We start from the raw sequence: 20423 nt of genomic DNA on the forward strand, positions 1-20423 counted from the left end.
CACCCACACAGCCACCCTTTCAATTTATGAAGTCTGTGAACTGATGTGAGTCTCGGTCGCTCTGTGAGGGATGAAGAACCCGAACGTCTCTCCGGCCCCTCGCTGGATCAGTTCAGGATGGATTTTTATTAAATGCCTTCATTATTTTCTTGTTTCTGTTTTTGGTTTTAACCAAATAAATACAGGATGTTCCCACAGCTCCCCCTTGTGGCCATTGTGTTTGCGTTGTTGAGCCAGGATTGCACTTTATCACTGTGCTTTCTCTGGTTTCCGCCGCGCTGCTGTGGAGACGTCACTGCTTCAAACGTCACGTAGACACCAGCGAGCGTATCTGAGGGAGAATGTGCTTTGTGGAGAAAATGATGCCTTCATGGTTTCTGGATCTACTGTTTTCCTCTTTGAAAAATCATTCCTGCACTAAAAGCTTCCCAAAGCTCCGAGTGATGCTCTGCCAGATTTCATTTCACACTTTTAAACCACCAAAGTCTGTGAGCACTAATGGGAGGGAGCAGCTTTTGCATTTAGAGTTTGGATCAGTTAACCTGGAATTAGTCTACCTGTATTTCTGCTTATTTACACTAAAATTAACAAAATACCCGAGAAATGTTTCCTTTGAGTCCCAGAAGTGACAAAACCCGGAGAGATGGAGTTGAAGGTCCATAAGCCATTAAAAGTTTCACCACCAGGGGGAGTGTTTCACCAGCAGGTGTGCTGCCGTTTAACCTTAAACCAGGCGTGGACGACGGCTCCATCCTGTGGTAGAGAGTGGTATTACACACAGTACGGCTGGCTGAGCTGGAGTCTCTTCAACATGAAGGTTATTGCACATTTTATTAAAATTTAAAGTTTTGGAACTTTTTGACAGAAATTAACAAAAAGGATCTTTGATCGTTACTGAAATGATTACACTAATGTTTTTAATTACCTTTAATGCATGTAAATCACCTGTTGTGTATTTCTACATTCCTACAGTTTTGTTGCACTTTATTTTTGGGGGAAATTGGAAAATATGACGTAAATTTTAAAACATTCTGAAAATTTTTGTCTGTAGTATTAAAGTGAATGATGACCCAGAAAAAGTCGACTGGTTAAACCCAGGAAAACACAAGAAATGATAAATTATCCCGTTTGTGTAGATTTAACATGGCGTCACTCAGCAGATCTCTTAATTGGGGAATTTTGTCGCCTCCGGGGTGCCGTATGGTCATCATGTCACTGCTCGCGCCGAGGTCACGTTATATGAAGTAAAAACGTCACCTCAGCATCTGGTTGTGACGCGTCCACATCTGTCTGAACAGGGCACGATCATGTGACTTTACCCTCTGCTGTCGTCTGATTGGTGGACAGCAGCGCGCTCCAACTATGATGAGTGATTTAACAATAAAACCTTTATGCGGTGAAAACAAACACGAAGCGTTTCAGGCGTCCTGTCTTTGTTTTTTCCTGATCGACCCCAAAATAAAAAAACCCCTGAAGTTTGTTTTTACTCTGCAGTGACCAAAAAGTCTGTGAGGCGTCACCGGGATCGGCGCCTTCAGCTTCCCTCGCCAAAGCGCTCAGCATCCAAAACTATTACACAAGACTTCTTATGCAAAATGGGAAAAACTTTATGGGATGGCCTCGGTCGTTACGCTGTTCAGAGTCTTAATTTCTATATATTAATGAGAAGACGATGCAGCGAAATCAGGTTAAACTACAGCTGACGTCCTTTTTATTTTTCCGTGTGCTCGTAGCAAAATCGTCTGATCAGCCTGAGGGAGGCGCTGCTGTTTGGCTGAAGCATGTGCAACTATAACAGTGAGGTGGAGATCAGGTGATGGAGTCGCTGTTTTTCTGTCTGTTCATTTTTCAGAAATCTGCTAAAATTAAAAAAGCTTATTCTGATTGTTTGCAATGATTCTCTGCAGCTGAAGCTGTCATTGTCCAACTGTGGAGACTCAGTTCTTTGTAAATAAACTATATATATGCTGTATATACGCCGATGACTCACTGCTCTTGTGTTCAACTGTAATTCTTCTGTCTGCCTGCAGAGGGCAGTGCGTCGGACTTTTATCTCAGTTAACATTAAATTCACTTATAACTAAAATTCACTGCATTCAAAGTTCACATTTTTTCCAAGTTTATTTTTATTTCAAACATAAAAATGTTTACAGGGTTTAGAAAAACATTCACGTCCGTCTTCTCTCCGTTAGCGCGGCGAACAGAAAAGTCGTCGTTCGCGTCACTGTGGGCGCTTCCTCACGTAATGTTCTGTTTTTGGCTCCACTTCCTGCTCATGTTTAAAGTGAAAGCAGCAGTCATGTGATCACATGCAGCGAGTCATGGATTCGTCTTTAAAGTGTGAAACGGGAAAACTCATTCTGATCAGGCTGTTTGATTATCAAAGGCCAATTAATCAATCTTGTGATCAGCTGCGGGCCTATCAGTGTCTTTCTGTGCTGGTCACATGACTTCCAGCCGAGCGAGACTTTAAACATGAACAGAAGAGCTGGTCGGACAATCCCCTCAGCTATGTAATGTTGCCGTGGTAACACAAGGTGAGGGAGCGAGGGGGCGTGTCCTCGGCAGTCAGTTTGCTTCGAGGGCACAGCGTCACTACGTGGCTCTGCTCTTGGAGGCGGGCTCTGTCTCCTGCTCGTACTCGATCTCCACGTACGCTCGCTTCTTCCTCGCCGCCGAGCCGTTCGCTGGAGATTTGCCTTTAGACCGCGAAGCCTTCGTCTGCACCTCCATCTCCTCTTCAACCTCCTCCTCGCTGGACTCGTCCTGCTCCTCCTCATCACTGCTCGTCTTCAGCTTGTTCATGTCCTGCAAGGAGGAAGTCCAGTTAATGTAACAGTCAAACAATCGCATTTAAAGATCACGCCAGCAGAGCGGCGACCGACGTCTGAAAGGACAAAACTGCGTCAACGCGTCTCTGGATTCTGACTCCCTGCTCCTCTCTGACTCAACTTCCTGTCTTATTCAGTCCGACCTGAAAGCAGTTCATCAGACTTCAGTCGCCCCCTGCTGGTCATTAGAGAGAAGAGTTACCTCAAAGTCGCTCAGGTCGCTCTCCTCCACTTCTTCTTCTGCTACGAACTCTCTCTGCCCAACGTCCTGCACGCGCGCACACACGCACGCACGCACGCACACACACACACAGGACATCCTTTCAGAATAAAGTTTTACAAACATGTTCAGCAGCTGGTGTAGTAACAGCTGCCTCAATCACCTCGTCCTCCTCCTCTTCTTCTTCTTCCTCCTCCTCTGACTCGCTCTCCTGGTCCTGCTGCTCCAGCGCTCGGTCGAAGGCGTGCACGGGGAAGTTGTAGATGTCTCCGTACTGAAACAAACATAGACCGTGAGTTAAACCGCACGATCGTCCTTGGCGTGCGAGCAGCGGTCGCGTTGGCGTCGTACCGTTCCCTGTTTAAGTCGCTCCAGCAGCTCCTTCTCGATGGCGTTATCCAGCTGAGCAGCAATCAGAGCCTTCTCCTAAAAGAAAACACCAACAAAGAAGAGACGGCCGTCAGAGCTCCTGTTCCAGGTCAAAGGTCACGATGAGATGAACTACAGAGGAATGAGCAGTGCTTCTGGTAACTTTTAGCAAATGTTTGCATCATTTTATTTTATGAAGTTCAGACAAAAGGAAAAAATCCTGAATCCTCTAAACAGGAGCTGCCAGCAGCTTTTAAGGTGGACCGTTCAGATGCTGCGAATCAGTCATTCCGCCTTAAATATCAGTTCGACGGCTGTTCCTCTTCAAAGCGAGGAAAGAATTCCAGCCGGACTTTATTCAACATGAACGTTCCCTCTCTGTGGAAAACCGAAACTCGGCTCCTAATTTGTAAGGAAAATGTGACCTACGACCTCTCGTAGTCTGATTGCAGCTCTGTTAGGTGGTCAAGCGCCACCTTTGGGTGTGGTTAAAAGTCTCACCTCCTTCCTCCTCTCTCTGGTCTCCACCTTCCTGCTGAGAGGAACCAGCTTCCTCCTGAAACACACAGACAAGCAGGATGAACGCGGCGGGACGACACACCAGCTTCCTACTCGCAGTACTCGCAGTACTTTGTGTACTGCAGTACGGTCTGAGTACTCACTGCCTTTTGAGGACCAGTTTGCGCATGCGGATCAGGTACTGGGTGATTTTAGTGAACCTCTGTTTGCATTTGTGTCGGATGAATCGAGGCCAGTAGATCAAGTTCTCATCTATCTGTTCCAGAGCCTTCTCATAGTTCTTACTGAGCTTCACCTGCGCGCACATGCGCACACACACACACACACACACACACACACACACAGTTTGAGGCATGAGTTAAAATCTTGTAAACTGAAGTTAGCTTCTTTTACACCAGATTCTTTAAACCGTGTCGAGGACGTCGGGCCATCGTCAGGAGACGTGACGTCTCCGTGTCTGGTGATCCACCACGACGAGTGACATAATCCCACTTTAGCCGCTCACCTTCTCCCACATCCTGGCAGGAAAAGCCGCCCTCTCGATGACCTTCATGTAGAGGAAGCACTGACCTGAAACACAAACGTTCCTCGCGTTACTCCCAAGACCTGCTGACCTGAGATCTGCCGGTAAAGCTGATGAGAGCGCGAGGACTCACCTTTCTCCTCCCTGATGGTGGCGTACTGGCTGTTGGCGAGCGGGCAGGACGCGCGGTTACACAGGCCCGTGAGGTTGTACTCATTCCGGCAGAAGTTCTGACTCTTGGTCCTGGACAGAGAAACAAAGACGTGACACGGCTCAGAGCTCGTCAATGACACGAGTCGATAAATCCAAGCCGAGCGTGACTTACTTCACTTTGAAGGAGCAGAACTGCGTGTTTCCAATGATGTCCCAGATCACCTGCAGGGGGCGGATCACACACTGATGCACATTACTGCTGCCTCAGTTTCTTTTTATGATTTTATTTAATTATTCGTCACAACTTTGAGAGACTTCACCATTAGACTTACTATCGTGTGAATTTATTTTAGCACTTTTCTGCTTACGTGAATCTATTTAAGGATGTGTTGCGTGCTGAGCTTTTGTTAAGTCTGACTACAGTTCGTCTTTTTCCTTCATGTGGAGCCTGATGATCTTTACGACACACGGAGAAAAGAATGATGGGTAACTGTGGCCGAAGTGAGGTCCACGCAGGTCTGTGACTGACTCCGCTTCATGATGTATTGATCGGAGTGTTTGCTGGAAAACTAAAAAACGGTAAAACTGATTTTATTTAATGGAATTTGGCGTGACCGGAAGAGCCGGCTAGCATTTAGCCTGGTGATGTGTTGAAACGCGTATTTTATCTCCGGATAAATGAGTACGGTTCAGCTCATGGTTCCTTTAAACTCCGGAGCTCTCACCGGCCAGCTAGCGTTAGCACGCAGAGCTAACAGCGCTTCTCGGCGGCTGTAAAAGAGCTTGTGACACTTACGTCGTCGTGCTGCATTTCCGGGTCCTCTCAGAGCGGGTCGGCTCGTCGGATATAATAAAATTAAATAAGTTCCGATCACGGCGTGAGACTTTCAGCAGACCTGGAACCACATGGACGATCAGGGCGACACCATCTGTGTTTGGACAGAAATCTCATCCGGAGTGACGTCACCCGGAAGAAACATCGCGAGACTTCGAGATGTAACGTGTGTTGTAGATGTTATTATTACTTAGCGCATGCATTCGTGTAAAACGGCGTGATTGGGCTGCTGCTGAATAAAGATGATTGAATAGAGATTAAAAGCGAAAAGCACTGGAAACAGAGAAGCCTCCATCAGCATGCACCCGGCCAGGTGGAGAACTTCATCTACACCTCCCATCTCCCGTACAACCACAACTAGAAGTTCCACTCATGACAGGAAACACTTAAACACATCACCGAGACGTTACTGGCGGAGCTCAGCTTGACTTCAACATTTAGGTGGAGGTCGCTGGGTTGATGGGTCAGTGCAGTCAGACTCTGGGGAGTCAGCTGGCCTGCTGTGTGCTGAGTTCACTGACCCACTTCTGCACTCAAACAAAATGACTCCCGTTTCTCTGTGAACCCTAAAGCAGATGTTTTTGCTCTGTGGTGCATTCAGGTTCACATGATTGTGGTTTAAAGAGTTGTTGTGTAGCCTGTACAGGTGTTTGTAAGTAAAGACCACCAGACTGGGACGTGACACCTAACCCACCACCCACTCCGAGTCTGTGGCATCCCTGTCATTCAAAAACATTGACTGGGATTCTGTTTATGTGTATTTATCATTAAATAACTGAGACAAAACAAAACGACAGCACCGACAGTAAAAAGCATGTTTACAACTAAAGAAAGTGTCACCACTAAAAAACTACACTATTACTACAAACATGTACAAGTACAGAATCTGAGATAGAACTGTGTAGAGTAGAACATCACTGCAGGAACATCCTGATCAGCGATAATATGAAACATTGACTAATGATCCGTATCTTATAAATGCTTCTTGTCAAGGTCAGACGGGCTGAGGCGCATGCGTAACAAGAAGGCTGCACCTTACACGGATGGTCCGTGAACGCACCAATCATCATACTTCTTGAACAAGAAGGATCATAATACAGCGCACGCGCTCTGAGGCTTTATGGAGCGGCTCGAGCGCTCTGACTGACGGTGCTCTTCTTCACGTGAGTGTTTCTCTTGACTTCATCAGCTCACTGCGCAAACTCCGACAGCGCGGCACGCAAAAGGTTTTAATGTTTCTGAGCGAGAAAACGTGAGAGCAGCACGGGTTTCTGGTCTGACGGGAGCGATGCATTATGGGAAAGACCGCGGTTCAAATCAGCTCTGCAGCGACCCCAGCGCTCTGGAGGGGAGCTGCAACATAAAAACACAAGACTGAAGAAGTTTAATGTCATATACACACCGCAAAACACAAATGGTTACGCTGAGCAATCAAATTGTTACTTTGCGAGTTCCCTTCAAACAACTAAATAAACAAGTAACTAATATAAAGAATAAATGTAGTACTTATGTGTTTATGTACACAAAGGTAGGGTGTAGTTAAAATTTGAAAGTGCAAGTAGTTATGCAACACAGTGTTAAGATATTCAGAATGTGCAAATTTTAAAATTGTTTATGTTGTATGAAGTTGTGTTATATTGTATATAAACGTTCACAGTTGCAAATTTACAGGTCAGGTTATTGATAGACAATCACAGTTCGACAGTTAGTCAGGGATTCAGTAGCCTGATGGCCTGTGGGTTGTCCTTACTTTCACACTCCTGTAGCGTCTGCCAGATGGCAGGAGTGTGAACAGTGTGTGCTGTGGGTGGGTGCGTCCCTATCCTGAGTGGTGCTGTTCTCGTACCACACTGATGGAGTTTGTCAGGATACTCTCAACTGTTCATCTGTAAACATTGCTGAGATGTTTGGAGGTTAATCCTAATTTTCTCAGCTTCCTCAGGAAGAAGAGTCGTTGTTGAGCCTTCTTGATGATCTGCCGTGGTTATGGGTCCAGGTGAGATCCTCACTGATGTGGGTGCAGAGGAATTTGAAGGTCTTCACCCTCTGCACAGGAAGTTTTAGTGCACAGGCATATTAATAAATCAGACACAGAAAATAAGAACTGAGTAGAAGGAGTTTGTTTGTAATGAAACTGTGTGTGACGTCTGAAGTACAGAAATAACACCATATAAGACACATGGTGAGCGTCAAATGTTAGAGATCCTGCAACTGGCGTTTTGGGCTGTGCAGGGGTCTCTCTTCCAGAAGATGATTGAATAAAAGAAATATAAATGTTTTAACACACTATGAGTCGGTTTTCTCTGTTCTATCATGGGGACAAAAGAATCGGGGTTAATAATACATAGTGGTCTTCTAAACATTTAAGGACAGATTTTCCAGGCACCAGGTCACCAGCTGAGCCACCTCTTCACTGCAGGCCGTCTCCTCTCCAACAGCTATCAGCCTAACAATGGTTGTGTTGTCAGCAAACTTAATGATGGAGGTGTTGCTCTGGGAGGGGATGCAGTCATAGGTGAAGAGGGTGTACAGGGGTGGACTGAGCACACAGCCTTGGGGGGTCCCTGGGCTCACTATCTTTGTACGTGAGATACCAACTCTGACTGCCTGAAGCCTGCCTGTGAGGTGCTTTTCCACCAGTCTGTTTGGGCTGACGGTGTTGAATGCTGAGCTGTAGTCTATAAACAGCATTCGAACATAGGTGTCCTTATATTCGAGGCGTGAGAGGGCTGTGTGGAACGCTGCATTAACGGCGTCCTCGGTAGAACGATTCTTCCGATATGCAAACCTGCAGAGTCGAATGTGTCCGGGATGGATTCTTTGATATGGGACACGACTATCCTCTCAAAACACTTCGTTACAATTAAAGTGAGAGCAATGTTCAAACGACTCTAAATATTTAATACTTAATAAACCTCATAAACAGACTCCGACTGCAAAAACTTTGTGTTTTCTGAGCCAATCACAGGTGGACTTGTGTTTTGGAACATTATCGCTTTAAGATAATGATCCACTTCTACTTTGGTAACTACACAAGTTCAGCAAAGATCCACTGTCTGTGTTAAAAAGTGAACCCAAATCCATTTTACACCCAGTCCCAGTCTAAAGCCAAAATCTGGTTTCTGCTCTCTCTGAGGATCAGTGTGTCACAGTTTGTACAGAACGAAGTGTCGGAGGCAGAAAGAACGAGCGAGTCCGAGTGCAAAAACAGAGAAACAGTTTATTTTAGTAAATAGTGAGCTTTTCACTGCTGTACAACACTGGCATCTGTAGGTTGGCACACTTTAAAGGGACGATCCACCCAAAAACTGAACAAAACCAAAACAGAGTTCACACACATTACCGCCGCTGCGACGTCTGTACAAGCTCTGCTGCTGGACTCGTAACGGCTGCGTGCCCTGCTGGTCCAGGATCCCGTTTAATGCTTTTCCCCTTTCTTTTTTTGGACCATTAACCCGACAACAAATGTCATCAGGGACACGGGGGACAAGTAAAAGAAGAAGAAACAAAAAGGCACCGAAAGCCACAACAGACAGCCGGACAACTGAAAACTACACGGACATGCAACTCACATCGATTTACACAGAGCTAATATATGCATGCAAAAACAACACTGCTCTGAACACACACACACACACACACACACACACACACACACACACACACACACACACACACACACACACACACACACACGCTACACATCAAAGGTTTCCTGGAAAGTACAAATGTCTCCTGAACGCACCACTCCACATCAGGGAGGCTCGGCATTCACATCACCCCCCAAGCCCGACCCCCACCCCGGAGTCTCTCAGCACATCCTGTGATTCGTAACTGTAGTAAACTGTAGTGAAGCCAAGTAACACGCCTAACAACGTCACGGTGACTCTAGAGCAGCCGTGGATGGGATGAACAGATTATGGAATTAAGCCTGTGTGAAATGTGCCGGAGCTCACGCCACAGTGAGCAGACATACGTGCACGTGTATGAATCCACCATCCAGAACGTGTTCAGGTTCCTGCGTCCTCCAGCCGATAAAATAAAAATACAAAATAATCAAATCAAATCTGAAGAGTTTAGAAAAACAACAGATGATTTCAATCTGAGACAAACCGACAAAGAGCTCTAGACTCTGACGTAAGTGACAGGATGAGGACACGGCTTCTAGAGCCTAAGGAAAAACAACATAAGGTGGGAATCCTTCAACGGCATTTTCATCATGTGCATTCTGACGGGATATTAAAGTACAGATTCTAGAATCGTGTGGGATCAGATTCTGAAAACAGAACCTCAACAAGCCTTCAATCAGAACTCACACGTAAACCAGAACAGCTCTAGAGAAGTGACTCCAATCAGAGACAAATGTTTTCTAGAATCTGAAAACAAAAAGACCAAAAACAGCTTCAACGTTTTCCTCGCATCGCACAGAATCAAACCGCAGCTCTCAAAGAGCTTCAAATGTGCAGGCTCCATTTTCTGCACGTACGCTCTCGAATTAGTAAGGAAACTGTCGACACGCCTCCACGTGGCTTCCACTGATTCTACAGCAGCCTGGGCCTGATGTTGTAGAAGGTTCCAGAGTCTCAAGTAAAGAAGGATTCAACACAATTTCAACCAAAGACTCTACAAGCATTCTTCTTTGAATGAAAATACACATAAAATCTATTTTAGTGCAATTCTGGAAACAGATTCTAGAATAAACTGTAAAAAGGATTTAAGATTTGTTCTAGACTCCGTAAAATATTCCAGCGCTGTTTGAGATCAAACCTGAAAAAGGTTCCACAGTTAAACGATTCTAGAATCTGACCGTCCAGAACCAACACAGACAGGATGAAGAGTGTGTGTGTGTGTGTGTGTGTGTGTGTGTGTGGGGGGGGGGGAACAAATGAAATACTGAAGAAATAAATGTTCCATCATATGATGTCTAGGAAAAAAACTGACTTTTTCCAACACTTGAAAAAACGTTTTTGTTCAATCAATCAAATATCCTCCAGAACCAGAGTCATCCAGAGCAGCACATAGTTTGATGTAAAACCACAGAGCCCCGAACATTAGCTGAACTGCTGAAAGATATTTTGTCAACTCTGGAAGTCATAATCATCTTTCCAAACCAGATACATTCTTGAATCGGAGACTTTCATGGGAAACAATACTGAAAAACAGACTCTAGAACAAAACAAAAGTCTAGAATATAAAAAACAATTATCCCACAAAAACCTCAGAAGCTGAACATGTTTGATTTTCTAGAATATTTCGACCTTCATGTTCTAGGATGTATAGCTGGGCAGTTTAGGACAGTTGGTTCTGCGACCAAGAGGACAGACGTTGGGACAACATAAAACAGATTCTTGAATAATTAAAAAAAACAAAAACAATAAAATAATAATGACAATAAAAATGTCTGTTATATATGTTGACGGAAACAGACAAACAGGGTCCAGAAGAGCAGGTTAAGGTCCAAATCTGAGAGGATGTTAAGATGTCTAATCCAGATTTGGCCCAGAATCAGGGAAGCTGGGGTTCTCAAGACTGTCTACAATGTTTGCCTCAGTGTTGTAGAACTTGTGGGAAATCTAACAGAAAACCTTGAACCTAAACGGCAAACGAACGCGGTGAGATGTTAAACTTGGGTATTTTAGTTCTAGAGGACGAAGACTTGTTCTAGAGCTTGGGAATGCAGAGTCCAGGATGAGAACTTTAAACCGTTTCCTCGCGCTGGAAAAAGGGGGAAAAAAACCGCGCTGATGAGACTCCGCTGTAAACCAAAACGTATTTCACCTGGGACGTGTCGTCTAACAGGAATGTTCTGGACTGAAATCCGTTTGGATCCAGAACCAGAATGAACTGTTTGGCAACTACAAAGGAAATTATGTTGGATTTTTAAACATATAGTTTGAGATCTTTTAATCAGGCACACGAGATGTGGTTCAGGCAACATGGCTGTTTATGCGTCAGCTGTTTGGTGCAAGAAAAAAAAAAAAAAAAGACCACCTACTGTGATGGGCGGAGCTACATCAGCTAAGAGTTTATGCTGTTTTACAGCGAGCCGTGAACCCGGGGACGAGCGCCCAAATCCAGAGTCAGTGAGCAAAGTGAAATCCGTCAGTTATAGAAACATTATTGTACACACCTGCAACAGCCGCAAGCGTCCTACAAGCTAAGTGGGTGATAAAAAGTATACACAACAGATAAAAACATAAAGGTGTCAATACAGAGAAAAGGTATGACACAAACCATGTAAACTCTACAGCAGCAGCAGGAGGAAGGGGAGCACACCTTTATAAAAAAACTATTTTGTGTTTAAGATCCAACATCAGCTTTGGAGCCAACCAGGACAGCTGTTTTTATGACGGAGACGACAGATGTGAACCCAAATCACAGCTGCAATGATGGAAAACATGCTCAGAAAACAACAGTATGGTGTCTTCATTCACACTTTGCTGTTTCCTGGATGCTGAATTTGGGAAAACAAACACTGAAGATGTTTGATGTGAAACATAAAATGATTGTGGGACACAAACAGCAACAAGAAAGAGACAAGTGATGAACCCAAAGTCTGTTTCCCCGCTGCATCTCTCAGTGTTGGTTTGCAGATAGACGTCGTCGAGAATGCGGCTCCTGAAGTCCCGTCCCTTCATCGACCCCCGCAGAGCTGCTCGCCCCCCTCTTCGTCAGATAACGGAGGTCGCAGAGGGTCCGACGGGGTTCAGGGAAGGGAGTACTTATTCAGAAAACCTTGCGTTCTCTCTGTGGGGGTCTCAGGATCGAGTCCTCTCTACACCTCTGGGTGAAGCAGATTTTATTTATTCAAAAACCGATTTTGTGAAAGTGGAACGATGAGCGATGGACGACTGGAGCTGGTCTGAAGGGCGCTGTCTGGATTTTTGTCCTGTTTTAAGGCATTTCACCAAAGAGAGTACAGAGCTGACTGGTCTGCACTGGGCAGAGGGTTTCTGGGGGGGTTGGTGGTTCTCAGCAAGTCTTTTTTAAACAGGGTTTCTGGTCTTAGGAGGTCTTGACCAGGTCGTAGACGTAGATGTGGAAGTCGTCGTCGAATTTGATGAAGTAGACGGAGGGTTTGGCCTCCACCTGGTGGATCACCATTCCCGACCTCTTCCCGCCGTCCTCTTTGGCATACTCGACCTGTTTGCCCACCAGACTGTCGACCACTTCACCGGGCTCTCGCTCCGCCGTCACGCTGTCGTCTGCAGACACGAACACAGAGAAAAGGTCAACTTTATTTATCGTCTTTGCAGAATTTGATCACGAGGCGACTGATAGAGTATTAAACACACCAAAGCAGCAGGTGTTTGATAATCAGGAAGCACCAGCAGTAATATTTACTCGAGTACTCTGCCTCATGAAACAGAAAACCAAAGCAGCGCTGAGCTTGTTTGAGTGAAACCTTGAAAGGAACCCACATCAGCCAGCGTGGAAGCAGAAAGCGTCTGGATGGCACAGAAGCCGATAAAGGCCCACATGTGGATTACTCTCACACACACAGGAAGGAAGCTGAGCCTGCGAGCACTGGCAGCGCTCCCACTCATGAACACGTTGGTTCTTTGATGCCAACAACTCGCTGCTTCAGCTCTCTGTTTCCTGCTTCACTTTTTACTGAAACAGAGAAAAACGTGGCGAGCTGTGACGCCGCCCAGTGCGCTCACACTCACTGGAGTCGGGCATGATGCGCAGGTCGCCCTCCTTGTAGTCGTCCAGCAGCTGGTACATGTAGAGCACCGGGTCCTTCTCGTAGGTGATGTAGAACCAGGAGGTCATGATGGGAGCGCGGGCCAGCACCATCCCCCTCCACTCCTCCTTCGGCCCGTCCTCCGTCTCGAACATGTGCTCCACCGCCTTACCGATCATCGTGTCTGCCAGCAGTGAGTCGGTCACACGGGCCGGAGCTGGACCAATCGCGGGACAGAGAGACACACGGAGAGGTGCGGTTACATCATTGGGACGCCGGGCAGGATGTTAAATAAAGTAACAGCAGTAACTACGTGCATTTACTCGAGTATTTGGCTTAATCTGCAGCAATACAACAGAAAACGTCTGACACAATGAGCCAATCAGCAGCCGCTGCTGCGGACCTCGATGTCCATAAAGTTTGTGACAGTCACACGTTAAAACTCGTCTGGCCGTGTGTCGCTGCGGCTGACAGCTTATTTCCGCCACGAGCCAAACGCGGCGGCCATGACGGGTGGCTCCTCACCCACTCTGTCGGGCAGAACCTCCAGCCCCACCACCCGCTCGTCGGTGTACAGCTCCAGGCCGTAGATGCAGTCGAAGCCGTCGTATTTGATCAGGTAGAGGGAGGGGTTAACGGGCACCTGGTCCAGGACCGTCCCCTTCCACTGCGACGACTTACCTGAGAGGAAGCAGACACGTAAACACCAGCACAGGTGACTCGTTCTCACACGATGCTTAACTTTCTGCGTTTCTATAAACCATCATTTGATCCACTGAGGGACATGTTAATGTTTAACTCGCCAAACTAATCAAATATGAAGCATCAAAAGGAAAATGAGACAGAGGAGAATCACATGGAGCCGACTTACTGCCCTCCTTCCAGATGTGCTGGATCCTGCAGCCCACGATGTTCCTTCTGGGCTGAGTCAGGGTCTTGCTGGGACCCACGCTGGTCCTCTGCTTCCTGCAGGGAGGCGGTTCAGACACGATGAAGGGTGAGGAGGAGAAGATGGTGTGACACCGGTGCGAGCTGGTGACTTTTCATTCATTTGTTGTGTCTTTTAATTAAAAACTTTATTGTACAAATGAAAAAAAAACTGTTTTACTTGTGCGGATTCTTTTTCTTCATCATGTTTGCAGAGACGCCCGAATGTCCTGAAACACACAAACACATCAGTCTGATGACCAGTCGGCAGCGTGTCACGGACATGGGTGGAGCGCCTCGCTCATGTAACTCACCTCCGTCCGCTCGGGGCCGCGGCGCCGTTGGGCTCTTGAAGGGGGTCTTCATTCATCCACCTGTAGAGGAGCAGCCAACCACACCAGCAGTCCGGGCTAAATGCTGGGAGTTTGTGTTAAGACGAGGCTGATGTGGAGGGTGGAGGATGAGGATGGAGGAAAGGAGGGGTGGGGCAGGAAGGGGGAAAGGGTGGGGAGAGGAGGGAGGAGGTGGGAGTGAAGGAGCACCAGGAATTAGGCTGGACCCTGGAGAGGCTGCATTCAGGCTGGGTACAGACTAACGCCTGGAAGTGACGTCACAGCTGCCAGAACCTATACGGGAACGATGCGTTCAATCTGAGGAGGAAAAGACGGAGACACGGACACGTAAATGCCAACGTTTTACATCAGAGTGATGAATTTAATATAGACGTTTTAATACAACCACTACGTAAAGTTTAAAAAGCTTGTTTTGTTAAAGAAAAGCCAAATAAAAATGTGTAAGTTTTAAAAGAGAAAACAAACAAACAAACAAACAAACATGGCACACAAGGCTGAAACAGGAAGTCTAAACGATGCATCCTGACAGTTAAACAACAAAAACTCCAAACAGGAAACTCAGTTTATCAGTCACGAGTTTAACAACGTTTGATTGGATGAGAGCAGTTGCTAGACTGGAGGTCAAAAGGTCAGCAGAGTGACTCGTGGTGAACAGCAAGGACTGATTAGCCTGATGAATCTCGCAGGTCGGACTGAATGCAGCGACGTTAATGTTTTATGGATCCTGACCAATCACAGCAGCTGAAGGCGTCTCCTTTTAAATCTCTGCTGAAGGTAAAACGTCCAGCGTTGGATACATTTAAAGCAGAGTTTGTGACTAATCTGATTACTGGTTGGCAGTCAAAGGCTCTAAAGGTCAGAGGTCAAAGGTCAGGAATGCTGCAACCTGCTGTTTGTTACTCAGTGAGCAGTGAGTCAGTCCCATAGACTCACACGTTAAAACAAAAGAAACAAACATGTTTACAGCCTGATCCGCTCTTTAAGTGATGATGTATGAATTTTGCTTCTGGGCCCAAACTGCTCTGTGTTTATTAAAGCTGTTGTGTTTTTAACATGTTTTAATGTTTTGTATCTCGTTCTATTTGATGTCAACAATCCCCGAAAAACAGTCAGTGATCCGTGTCGGCCTCTCTTGGTTTTAATTATCATCCCTATTCATTTTAAAACGCAATTTTTAAGCCCTTCTGATGTAACTCCAGCCCAGCCCATGCAGCAGTATATTAATCACTAACCTCGTATTGTGGATGGATTATCTCAGTTGTTCTCCTGACTGAAGTTTGGCCCGTTTACAGCATCCTGCCATGTGACTGTATTTGTCTCTAACCATCAGGAACCTTCACGTTAACTTTTATCGAGTGGAAAAGTGTTAGCGTTCATCCTCCAGCTTCACTGTGTTTATGCTAACATAGCTGTGTCGCTAGAGATCACGTAGCACATCATTATATACCAGCTAGCCCAACTTCAGTAACCCTACAAACGTCACTGCTGTTTAGTTTCCTGTCTTCATTTATGTTGGGAGTGACAGCAGAGCTGTAGATGGATTATTTCCTCCTCCAGCTGTACGGGACCAGGATGGTTCTATAACTCTGGATCACAGCTGTATCTGTCAGCTTTAGGCCAGAAATACAGCACTGAACTGAAGCTAACACACATTTATTCGACTCCTGCAAATCTGCAGGAATTGAGGAAATTCAGGTTGTGGTTAAGAGCTGAAACAACAAAGACAGCACCAGTGCAAGTATATGGACCTCACCATCTTTTAATGACACACAGATTATTAATTTAATAGATGTTTGATCATTATCTTGTAGTTTTTAATGAAAGTGCCACGTTTTTGCTCTTGGACTCTACTACAGCAGTTTTGCATGATCCAAAGTTCAAAATAATCCTTCTTTGTTGGGCATCGATGCAGTGAGATGGTAGATATTATTCACATAAAAAAATTAAAAACATAACACCTGTGCATGAAAAACAAATCCAAGCAGACGAATATCCACACAGTCTTTTAATACATATTATTATATATAATAATATAGTTCCTGCCAAATAAGAAAGCGAAGCGTTAACCAGCCCTCCTACCATCTGATAAATCAGCTCAAGGACCACGAGAAGTCAGTCACCCTCGTCACTTCCTCTCTAGAAAGATCAGATCTACGTAAAAACAGAACTGCAGCAGGTAGAACAGTTGGTGTGAACAAAGATGCCTTCCTCTGGTAACCAAACAGAAAACAGGACTGAGCCTGAAAATCCCCTCCACGCTTTAACCAGGTCACAAACGGCGGCGGGAGGATTCGCACCGAGCTGCTCCTGATGTTTGCAGCTGTCACCGCACCTGCAGCAGAAACCACAGACCTGCTGCTGCGACACCAACCGCCAGGTCACAGTGACATCACCGCGTAACGGCAGACTCGCAGCAGAAGAGCAGGATAGAGGGTCACTCTGAGAAGCAGCCTTTAAACTCCGGACAGGTGAATGAGCATCTGCAGGGAAACCTTCTCACACTGAATCCAAACAGGGACCCAAACAAACCCGTCTGTAAGCGCTACACTGACAAAACCTGATACTTTATTCAAGAATATCATCATCTGATCAACAAACTCTGGACTCAATATGAATTTGTAATGAAATATTTCTACAATCTTGAACTGAATCCACGTATCTGCTTTGTAAATGACACCAAAGCTGCTCACCTACATCCTTTAATGGCACACCGCGCTCAAAGACACGCGCACGTCAGGAAGAAATAAGACACTTACTTATTAAATCTGATTTCCAGACAATATTCTGAATAGATCTGGTAACATTAAGAGTTCGTTAGTAAAGATGAATTATTCTGCTCTCTCACAGTAGCTCTGCGTGATTTACAGCTCAAAATAAGCCTTTGTTTCCTCACACTGCAGGCTTTCCTCCTCAGGCTTCTATTTTCAGCGACCTGTTAAAATCCACCAGTGACCCGTTTAAACTTAGCTTGAATCCGGTTTGAGTTTTGTATGAAAATATAACGGCTAAAACTTTTCCCTATAATTTAACCATTGAGTTACTTTTGCAGAAATCATTAAGACCAAAGTGTGTCCTTCAGATTTACTAGAATGGTGAGCAACATACATGGAGAACCGCGGCGACCCGTTCAAAGGTCATGAAGTCTGACCCTGTGTCCTCGGTGCATCTGGAACGATCCGCAGGTTAAAAGGAAAAAAAGAGGTTTTGCTTTAAAATACTGACTTTGTTTTTAAATCTAAGAGTTTTTCACAGCGTTGTGGATCCACTGTGTTGTTTGTTACAAGTGTTTCCAGCTCATGTCGTTTAAGTCGTGGCTTTTGTTCCGTGATGGTTGATCACTGCTCATTTGCCCCTTCAAAGCAGGAAACTTCTCAGTTTTGTCCGCCCCGTGGAGTGTGGCATCCCCCAAGGCTCCACGCTGGGACCACTCCTACTTTCATTAAATGTGCTGCCTTCTTGACTTTTATCTAACGTTTATACATTTTTCCATCTCCACTGTCATCACGCTCACATTCCAGTCCAGAATGAAACATCATGGGACGTAACGCACTTTGGCTCTGCTCCTATTGTGACAGTGTGGGGAACTTGTCTGGATTTAACCTGACAAACAGCAGTCCATATCTGAGGGAATTCCTGCTCTACAGATGCCTGTAAGACGATCAGCATCAAGTAAACTCCGTTTGAAACGATTATTGGAAGGTTTTCTAATCGTGGTTCAGATTTGTCACAGAGAAACAACAACAAGTCTGACAACTACAGAAGTTCAGGGACACTAGAAACTAAAAAGAGGCAATTGGACTTAAATTTAGTGCGAGAGGGCCGACATCTCCCAATTTTGGAGCACAAAATTACGAAAAATTAATTTTATTGTTTTAAAAAACCAAGCAAACAGAAGGTGTGCAGATGAGAGAAAATAAACTAAAAAACAGCAAAACACCTACGTGTGAAGTGTCACTAAGCTCGCGAGTAGTATCCTCCCCACAGTGGATAACCTCCGCCCTCCGGCCACTTGGAAACACCTAAAACTTTAGTTTGCTGACATTTTTTTTTTTTTTAGCTCTGCCATAAAAAATACTTTGGTTATTATGATTACACCTTTACTCCACGGGGAGAGGGGGGTTGACCGGGGGACCGACCTCAGGTGTTTGCCTCCGGACTGTGTGGCAGGTGAGGACGGCCTGCTGACACCGGACCGACTCACTGTTGTGGCTTCAAACCCACACACAGCGGTTCTTAGAGCTGCTCCCTCCGCACCTGAAGGCTGGAGGAGCTAGTCCTGCTGCTGCTGATGATGGTGGTGATGAAGATGACCACGCAGAGGTCACACTTTTACCCGCCCCCCTCCTCCTCCTCATCGAGCTGCATCCTCACGCTAAATATCAAAATATGCGCGCAGCTAATTGGCTCGTTCTCCCGCACGCGCGGCGGCCATGTTGCGCCAGTACCGAGAAAACCCGCAGCGGTGCGAGAGCAGGCGCAGGCGAACAAAGGAGAAGGGAGGTCTGCTGCGGAGAAAACGGCCGCTGAGCGCGCGGCTCTGCACACAAACAGCGGCGCACGCACGGCTCGGTCACCGGCGGCGCGTGAGGGTCGCACGTTCTTACCGACACAGAGATCAGAAGCGCCGCATAATCCCGATCAGCCGCCGAGGCTCCAAATTGATCCGCTCAGCCTCCCTTTGGTGCTCCGCTGCGTCAAGCTAGCTGCGCCAAGATGGAGGGAGGGCGGGAAAGAGGCGGCGCGCCCCTTCAAAATAAGAGCGCCGGCTCTACATATTGCCACCAAAGTAAAAGATGAAATGAAGGAAATGCTTTCCTTCAAGTGTTATGTGGACTTTTTTTTTTTTTTATCTCCCAGTCACCACTAAAGTGCAAAAGTATTTCAGATTAAAAGCAGGTGACCTGATTGGCTGTTTTCAGTGCTGAAGAGCTTACTCTCCCATCACTTACCCTGGGTCGCCCCCTCAAGGCTACTGTTGTTGTGATTTGGCACTATATAAATAAAATGGAATTGAACTTTCAAACTTCCACAAGGGGGCGACCCGTGGCAAGTGATTCTACAGAAGCCTGTGGGAGAGTAAGCTCTTCAGCACTGAAAACAGGCAATCGGGTCTCCTGCTTTTAATCTGAAACACTTTTTAACTTCAGTGGTGACTGGGAGATAAAAAAAGTCCACATAAAACTTTAAGGCTCGTGTAGCAACAGAAATGCCAAACTCAAAGATATTATAATAAACACACAGGTCAGAATATGACATGTTAAAATACTGGACTATCAACATTTTAATATGACAAATAATGACACAGTACAAGATCATCAGCGGAAAGCAGAAAGTGGAAAACCCTGGCCTATAGGCTTATTGAAATTGCACATTGAAAGTGTGTATCACTAATTGTCAGACTGGGTTTAATAACTCTGATCTTTTCTATTCTTCTTCTTAAGAAATGAAATCCTTTATGTAAACAGGCAATCTCATTGATATTAAGTTCTCTTTTTCAGGAGAGTATGAAGAGAGACAGCTGCACTGTAAAACGACACATGATCGTGTTTTGGAGCTTTTTTTGCCTGAAGCCGGATAAATTCAGAATGTCATTTATAGGTTTATCAGTACTCAGTCAAAGAAGGACCCAGTCTAAACTGTCGTCACTGTTTGACTCTTTTGGCTTTAAGCATTCAGTTTCCTACAGACCTCGCTGCAGCTCATTGTGGTAAAAGAGAATATGTTTTCACAGTTTTGAATATTGAGCACAGAGCAAAAATAATTATAGATCATATTTCTGTTAAACAAGGAATGATTAAAATGATTTACGGTAATGAATAATTTAATGGTTTTTGATTTGTAGATTTTTGAGGGAAATGAGTAAGTTATCGTTAAAAGTCTCTACAGGACAGCGGTGCTTTCTTACAGATGTTACAGTCAGTCCAGTGAAAGACTGCTAAAAAAAATACAGTAAATTCTCAGTAGAAGGATTGCCAGCAAGTTACTTATAATTCCTAACGACCTGAC

The 20423-nt window shown here is 45.5% G+C and overlaps 2 protein-coding genes and 1 non-coding gene across 3 annotated transcripts; all 3 read right to left on the reverse strand.

The window, feature by feature from the left end:
- Nucleotides 1-2102: 2102 nt before the first annotated feature.
- Nucleotides 2103-6043, reverse strand: mak16 (MAK16 homolog (S. cerevisiae)). The gene is made up of 10 exons (XM_085295684.1): nt 5412-6043; nt 4788-4837; nt 4596-4705; nt 4445-4509; nt 4083-4234; nt 3922-3976; nt 3403-3477; nt 3215-3325; nt 3034-3099; nt 2103-2808 (listed from the first exon to the last, which is right to left on the reverse strand). Exons 1-10 carry the CDS (start codon nt 5424-5426, stop codon nt 2596-2598), a joined length of 912 nt encoding a protein of 303 aa, XP_085151810.1. The 5' UTR covers nt 5427-6043; the 3' UTR covers nt 2103-2595.
- A 399-nt stretch (nt 6044-6442) lies between these two features.
- LOC146563225 (small nucleolar RNA U13) lies at nt 6443-6540 on the reverse strand. The gene has a single exon (XR_014894741.1). It is a non-coding gene; the product is annotated as a small nucleolar RNA U13 (small nucleolar RNA).
- Nucleotides 6541-8650: 2110 nt separating this feature from the next.
- spinb (spindlin b) lies at nt 8651-19172 on the reverse strand. The gene is made up of 7 exons (XM_085295686.1): nt 19022-19172; nt 14379-14714; nt 14246-14294; nt 14009-14103; nt 13663-13818; nt 13121-13354; nt 8651-12655 (listed from the first exon to the last, which is right to left on the reverse strand). The coding sequence occupies exons 2-7, from the start codon at nt 14428-14430 to the stop codon at nt 12456-12458; spliced, it is 786 nt and encodes a 261-aa protein (XP_085151812.1). The 5' UTR covers nt 14431-14714; nt 19022-19172; the 3' UTR covers nt 8651-12455.
- Nucleotides 19173-20423: the final 1251 nt, after the last annotated feature.

The sequence above is a fragment of the Mchenga conophoros genome, linkage group LG12 (assembly GCF_057382185.1).
Source record: "Mchenga conophoros isolate Kocher_MC1m ecotype Shallow Benthic linkage group LG12, M_conophoros_male_GT1.1, whole genome shotgun sequence".
NCBI classification, from domain to species: domain Eukaryota; kingdom Metazoa; phylum Chordata; class Actinopteri; order Cichliformes; family Cichlidae; genus Mchenga; species Mchenga conophoros.

Excerpts from the sequence above, each read along its gene's own strand:
- mak16 (XM_085295684.1), bottom strand. Across the intron at positions 3,100-3,214 it reads AAGAAGAGGAGGAGGACGAG|GACGTTGGGCAGAGAGAGTT; the intron begins GTGATTGAGGCA and ends GCGCGCGTGCAG. Across the intron at positions 2,809-3,033 it reads GCGACCTGAGCGACTTTGAG|GACATGAACAAGCTGAAGAC; the intron begins GTAACTCTTCTC and ends TCCTCCTTGCAG.
- spinb (XM_085295686.1), bottom strand. The coding sequence starts at position 14,430 with ATGAAGACCCCCTTCAAGAGCCCAACGGCGCCGCGGCCCCGAGCGGAC. Across the intron at positions 14,104-14,245 it reads AAGAAAAAGAATCCGCACAA|GAAGCAGAGGACCAGCGTGG; the intron begins GTAAAACAGTTT and ends GCCTCCCTGCAG. Across the intron at positions 13,355-13,662 it reads GGTTCTGCCCGACAGAGTGG|CTCCGGCCCGTGTGACCGAC; the intron begins GTGAGGAGCCAC and ends CGATTGGTCCAG.